This window comes from Barbatula barbatula (genome assembly GCF_947034865.1).
Source record: "Barbatula barbatula genome assembly, chromosome: 18".
NCBI classification, from domain to species: domain Eukaryota; kingdom Metazoa; phylum Chordata; class Actinopteri; order Cypriniformes; family Nemacheilidae; genus Barbatula; species Barbatula barbatula.
In genome coordinates this window covers 8,937,230-8,944,537 of record NC_136781.1, presented here as the reverse complement: position 1 = coordinate 8,944,537, position 7,308 = coordinate 8,937,230, and the positions used below count along the sequence as shown (strand labels likewise).

Sequence of the window (7,308 nt, the reverse complement as noted above, 5' to 3'; positions counted from 1 at the left end):
ACACACACACACACACACAAAGATGTATTTCAATTAACCAATTAATTTAAAATGCTTATTTTTGTCTCTAAGCAGGTGGAGTGGATCTTAGTGTTGAAAGAGCTGAACAAAAAAGACTGGCCACTAGTAACAAGCAAACTTGATCGGTAGAGAGAGAAGTGAGAGGTGTAGAAGAGGAGGAACAGGGGAGACACAGCATGAATGTAGCATGGAGGTGAAGGAGCGCCGGCCTTACTGCTCCCTCTCCCGGAGCAGGAGAGAACGAGGGAGAGACGGAGAGAGGGAAGGAAATAAAGAAGAGGGGGAGGGCTACAGGGAGGGTCCCGGAAACCGTCGTAACGCAGCCTCATCTTCTGTCGTTACCCAGAAGTCCTATAGCTCCAGTGAGACGCTAAAGGCCTTTGATCAGCACCCATCCAGCCAGGGGCTTTATGGGCATCGCATGCCAGACATGGTACCAAGGGATGCAGAGGAATACAGAGCTCCAGGTAGGCACTGTTTAACATTCAGAATATGAAAAGAAGAGATTTGAAATCCCCAGGCTTTTTTGTACTAAGTTTAACTTAGTTATGAGTTTATTTACCAATAGATCTGAAATATGCTAAAATAAGAAAATAAAAAAAAATGTTCAATGTACAGCTTGTACAATTTAAGCCTTTGTCTAAAGTAAGATGAGCTACAATTTCATAAAATATCTATAATATTTGAATCGTTTGAATAGCTTTCTAAATTGTAAAAACTGTTAATACTAACGCATTGTGCTAGTTTGGCATATATATCACAAAGCACTAATGTGACCCAGCTTCACCTTACGGTCTAACCCAAACATGAGCTAAATCTTGAGATTTACCTCAACCCCCATTCTTGGCATGTATTTTGTTCGAAAATAATATCACATTATGGTTTGATAATCAAGTCCTTTTAGACCATAATGTTGTGTCTGTAATCCAATATTTTAATAAAATGTTTAAAGAAATAATATAACATTTTAATCAACCCATGGCCAACTACCAAATAAAACCCTCAATATATATGTTTATATATAAAACCTTATATAGACCAATATATACGCATATGCAAGACTAATAATTCACTATAAAAAGATCACCTTAATATTCGTACTTCACAGTTAACCAGCTCCTATTTGATAGTTGTATTCAGGTTGAGCATAAGGGTTTCATTTTATCCCCTGGCAGATGTGGCCCTTACTTGCTGATTATTCACAGAGTCCTTCGAACTATTTTATAAATAATTGATGGTTTATCATGACTAGACCCTTTTTTAAGTAGAAGGATGGATACTGCTCATTCAAATTTAATTTCATTAGAAATACTCTTAGTTGGTTAATTGTGCTTTATAGTGCGCTTCATAACCTCAGATTGTTAGACTTAAGGGGACGTCTTTAATGAGCGACAGTGTTTGCCTGATCGGCACAAAAGACGACAGGGAGATATATTTAGCCAGTTTTTGTGTAACAAATGTTCCACCATACGAATTTAATCATAGCCTGCCCAAATCATAGCATTTGGCCCTGCATTGTTTATCACAGATTGCAGTCTTGAAAAAGTGTGTATTTCAGTTAATGCCCTTATGTGGTTATTAATGTCAGCTCTGTGTGTATCTTGAGTGTTCTCATTAATTGAATTCCAGTTTATTCATTTTCATGTGTCACCTAGTCTGTTGCATTTTTGTCAGTAAGCATCCAACATATGTTCGTACGTAGGTAGAAGAATATGACTTCAAGAGTAGAAAATAGGTCTCAATGTTTACTTTTGTTGGACTAAATGTTTGCCTAAATGTTTGCTTTTGTTTTTTATTTAGATTTTGTGTTATTAAGGTTTTATATTTTTTAATTAAACGCATTTGCGATGGCAAAGATTTTTACAAACATGTTGTAATGTTTACATTTTAAATGTTTCTGTTGTGTTATCACGCGTGTTGTGATTTGACGAAACTGTCTTTTTCGGTACTGTTCGATACCTTTAAAGGAAAATGTGTGTCATTTTATTTTTAATCGATTATTCTTAAAAATGTTGCTTTATCTAAATTACAACAAATTGAAATTTAAATGTATGAAAATATACAAATCATTAAAAAAAGAAACCCAACAAAATATGTAAAATATTTAAATAGTAGTTTATTCTTTTATGTTTTTGTTTATTATTATTTAATGTGTTGATCTATTTTTTTGTGTATTCTCCCATTTGCTTTTTGTATTGTTTAAAACTTAAAACACATAGAAATTGTGAAAAAAGTCACTATAGAAATTCACAAACATGATTGTGTGTTTGAGCATCATCAATACCACACCTTTCAAAAAATGGTTGAGTTCAGAAAATCACAAGATAATAAAATACAGTTAAATGTGCAGTGTAAGAATGTATTTATCAGTTATTCTGTTTATTAATTTCCTCTCTTTAATAAACATGCACTTTGGATATTTCAGGTCAGAGTCTTTCTTTGAGGCAGCTTGGAATATGTGGCCCTGCCCCTCGTCGCGGTCTAAGCTTCTGCGCTGAGACTGGACTCAGTCACCACACACAACTCATTGGAACGGACCATATCCAGAATGCAGGGGGCATTTCTCCAGACTGCGCTATGCTGTGGGTTAAGTCACATGGACGGGATTCACGGCTTTCCAGTCGGTCCAACTCTGCTTTAACCCTCACAGACACGGAGCAGGACAATAAATCAGAACAGGAGAATGGTGAGTCCCACTGATTTTCCTCCCATACCTTAAACTAACTGAAGATAAATGCTGGCCACGTGAGTCCTCAAAACCACAAAAATGGCAATATACCCATGAGGAATTCACAGCAAAGTCACCTTGAGTCATTCAAGGGCGGGGATGTAATTGGCTAGGGGTAACAATTGGTGGCCAATGACTGGTTGAGATGACAATATTAATGGGCCGACTGGTTATGTTTGCGCCCTTAGGGGCACGGTGGGAGTTGCAGGCATTTAAAAAAAAAAACATAATTTCCGGAAGCATATGAGCAAACGGTGGAGAGCTGCTTTAGACACTTCCTCTGGGTCTGTGGTGAATCGCAGCTGGCTTTGTTAAAGTCACTCATATACGTGTGCTGTTCCAGAGGGTTGTAGCTGGGCCCATGAACAAATGCTACACTGGATAAAGAGGGGCCCACTTGTTTGAAGTGCAAATTGGTCTGCGTTGAAGACCTTAATGCCTTATGGACTAGGAAGTGCCTTTGAAAAAGCAAATGGTCTATATATGAAATACATGCATCTCAAAGCATACATTGGTATTTTAATTAGATTTTTTCGAGGAGGCATCGGGATAGCTTTTTCCTGTGGTGAGTGCAGTGGGCTGTATTGGATGGGGTTTATTTTCTTTTGTTGTGATTCATGTACACACAGTGTCCCCAACTGTGCCAGAAAATCCTATTTAAAAAAAAAAGTTTTTGTTCTAATTTAAATTTAGCTCCTCTCTACTGAGTTGTTTCAGGTATATGAAAGATTGGATACTTCTTGCAGAAAATATTGTTTAAAACAGGAAAGAAATGACAACTCTTATGCTACTGAATGTAAGCTTAATATTTCTAATGGAGGGTCTGTAGTGTCTCATGTCAACGTTCACTGCATTGATCAAAGGAAACTGCGTCTGGAATGCACACGCTCAATTTATATGTCATATTAGACATTATTTACTGCTGCTGCTTCTTCGTTTGGTCTGATATAGTGTTTAATATAATAACAGAATTCACTTGTGAGTAATTTTGGCTATAATAAGAGCAGTTTGTCATATGCGCATGTTTGTGACTAAAGAATAAATCAAGCCATATAGCTGCATTTAAGTGCATTCATTTAGTTTTATGTGCAAGATCCTAGCTACCTGTACCTGTGAAATACCTGTGTGTTCTTTTGCCATTTTGTCCATTCGATTTGAAATGTAATGATGTAGTTGAGAGTGAGCTGTCTGCTTCAGAGCGTTCCATTAGGAGAATGAGGCCAAGTTTTTGGTCGTTCAGCTTCAGTCATTCTCAGACTATCTTCCCATCATTTTCCAGCCCTCTTCAGACTGCTGTATGCAAAAAACATGTCAAAGCTGTATGAGGTCATTGCTCAATGCTATATGTATCCAGACTCCCATTCTCTTTGCAGAATGACAAAATGTCTAGTGTTTTCAATGTAGTGAGTGTATTGTCATATTGTATTTTTTATAAATCTTAGTTTTTATAAATCTTTGATCATTTTTTAAAATAAAGAATAATTCTTGATTAAGAATAATTAATGTGAATGCATGTATAGTATTTGATTTACAGACTAAACTGTTAAGCCACACCTTTAAAGCTGTGGGATGAGTTTCCAGAGAGACCTCTTCGAAGCTGACTGTAAATTGTGCCGAGGTGTACCTTTGGCTACCCAAATAGAGCAGGACATTTTGTGCAGCATTGTGCATATCTTTAATCAATCCCACAAGCTCCACGCTCATAATGGGGAAAACTTACAAACAATTACACACCAAAACATAGTTTACTAGTGTAATATTTGTACATTAATATACTCTTGAAAAATCAAGCCCCAATCATTGCAGGTAAATCGGTGATTCTGCTTCATTCTCCTTGGCTAAACTAGATTATAACTAGATTAATTAGATTAAACAGACTCCTTAAAAAATGTCTACACTGCATGCTGCATCGTCAGAAACGGTGGTCTAGTTTTGTAGACCCCTGTGTCTCAACATGTGCTGTGACACGGTCCATATCTGAGTATACAGGGATTCTCTCCCCTTTGTGTCTGTCTAGTTCGGTTTTGTATTCAATACATCATTATCTATGCTATTATACATAATAACTGATTTAGCTCCAGAGATCCTTCTAAGGATTTCCTCTTTTGACATTTTCAGTGCATTCTATTAGGCACTGTAAGTACATTCTTACACTTCTGTAATTATACAACTCTTGTGACTAAATAGTTACTTAAATAGGTAGTGAATTATGCAAGTTATTAAAGTTGCTTTGATGCAAATGATAAGGACCTTAATGTTAATTATATACTACATATAATTGCACTATGTACATACAATTTTGAGAAGCTTATAAGATGTAGAATAAAATGAGAATATTGAGAACAGCAGATCTTCACGAGATACGCAACATTTAAAGAGGGAATTCCCTCTTATTTCAAATGTGAATTTCAGGCCCCGTAGAGAGTCACATATCAGAGTTTGTTTAGCTCCAAACCAGGTTCATTGCTGGTATCACTTAGGATGATGCATGTTTAGGGCCGTACTTAAAAAGATATAGTGGTGGTTCTGGGCCTATATAAACAGTGTTGCTTTCAACAGCCAATAAAAAAGCATTTCAGCGCAGGAACTGTAAATAGAGGCAATTGAAGTTTAAGGTGACTATGTTCAATTCTATGCTTTATGTAAGCTTTAATTTATTTGAATGAAAATATGTTCCACTCTAATATTAATCCCTATCCTGTACTTTATACAGATTTTTATTATGGCTGAAAATAACTGCCAGATCTTTTCTTTGTTTCATCCAGAAACATCAAAGTGAAAAAGTAATATATTCTGGTTTTAAGTAAAACGGTATATTACTAGAAAATACCAATCAGCACGCTGGAATATACTGTATGTTAATGACCAAGTGAACATATTTCGAGTACTATAAAGGGAATGAATTAATTAATGTTGGATCGGTACTTATTACTGTAAGTGAACCTTCAAGCCAGACTTCCCTCATACAAAAGAAATCAAAACAACGGCATCTATCAGCCAGGTTGGGAGAACTTTTTTCCCTTTAAGGAACTTTAGCTAATTTGTATTCCTGTAAGGGATGTTAGAAGCCTTCACAGTCTGGCCGAGTAAGACATTGTGACAAAAGTCATCACTGTGAACAAAAGTTAGAGAAGCTCTTCGTTTGGCCAGGAAATAGCCTGGAAACCCAGCTGCCCCCTGCTTTTGTCTGGCCCGGTCGCTTTTACCAGAGGATAAATGACCCCATCAAGATCTACAGTGCCTCCTGAAGCTTCTTTTTTCCTTTTTTCTCTCTTCCCCTATGTGTGGAGTTTTTGCACTTGTGTGTTCACACGAGAGGTTTGTATATAGGCTATGTGTGTGTACATTTTCTTACCCCCTAAGGCCAATGGGGGATGCAGTCTTAGTTCTGAAACATCATTATGAGATCAGTGAGAAACTCTTTTCTTGTATGTGGCATGTATTATCTGCTCCACATTTCCATTTAGCACAATGCTCCTATGATCTATATCTGGCATAGCGATTTGGATGTGAAAAATCCCTTTATGGAAATGCATATCAAATTCCTAGCAGACGTCATTTTAGAGGTTTCTCTCCAAGAGGGAGACAAAGGCAGATCCTGGTATGCGTGTCTACGTAGGCGCTCCCTCACCTTTCGGCAGGATGCTTATCCAACCATCTGTCATGGTTGGGACCAATCGCCCCGCCCCTCTTTATGAAATCCTCGTTTGCTCCATTGATCATTGTGGACATCAAGGCCCACTTGCTTTCCATATGCATTTCAGTTTTTCCACAACAATACCTAGAATGTTCAGGAGGGTACAACCATACTCGACAGCTCACTGATTCAATGAGCCTCTCTAGCAATGTAAAAGAATTGGGTACGATCACAAAATGGCCAGCAAAGCCATTCAAGTGTATAGTTTTTGCAGTGTTTTCTTATTTTCTATGTGCTGCAGTGCAAAACTTTAAACACCAAAAGAATGATGAGGTATGTGATTGATGCATTCTCATTACTACTGGTGGCAGGGAATGTGTAGGATTGTCTGGTCTGGACTGATGGTTTATGTTAACACCCATGAGAGGTCAGTACTGAGTGACTGATATACCGCGAAGCAGGTCATACAGAGTGCCAGTGCGGCTAGTTTCATAAGCAGCACAGGACTGATGTGTCATATTGTGTCTTTGTCTGCTCTGCTTTTTCTATTACAGTTTAGTGAGAGGACTTTTCCTTAAAGGTTACAGTCTACAGCTATATATAATACAATTGATCGGCTTATAGTAGGATTAGCTTTTGATGGCCTAAAAAAATATGCCACGCTCGTGCAATTCTTCATATGGTCTTAGCTATATCCCAGAGCCCAGATGGAGGGTGTCTTTATCAGGGCTTTGTTTTTTTTTGGAAAATGTTGCTCCCACTTATAAATGCAATATTGTTCTGGATACAATTCGAGATATTGATTCGCACCTTTTTTGTTTTTCTAATTGAGCAGTGACTGCTATGTCTTTTGATGAGGGGAAAGTCTTGTGACGTGAACGTTGACGTGAAAATGAAGGAATGTGTCCTCCTACCATTTTTT

General features: G+C 37.4%; 1 protein-coding gene across 3 annotated transcripts in view; it reads left to right on the top strand.

Moving 5' to 3' along the window:
* Window positions 1–208: 208 nt before the first annotated feature.
* Window positions 209–7,308, top strand: part of LOC306907679 (teneurin-3) — a gene marked incomplete at its 5' end in the record, with an annotated part of 74,741 nt that continues 67,641 nt past the window's right edge. For all 3 annotated transcript variants that reach the window (XM_079479967.1, XM_079479969.1, XM_079479968.1), the window contains 2 exons: window positions 209–488; window positions 2,447–2,707. In XM_079479967.1, the coding sequence (XP_079336093.1) occupies window positions 209–488; window positions 2,447–2,707 (541 nt within the window). The remainder of the gene's footprint in view (window positions 489–2,446; window positions 2,708–7,308) is intronic.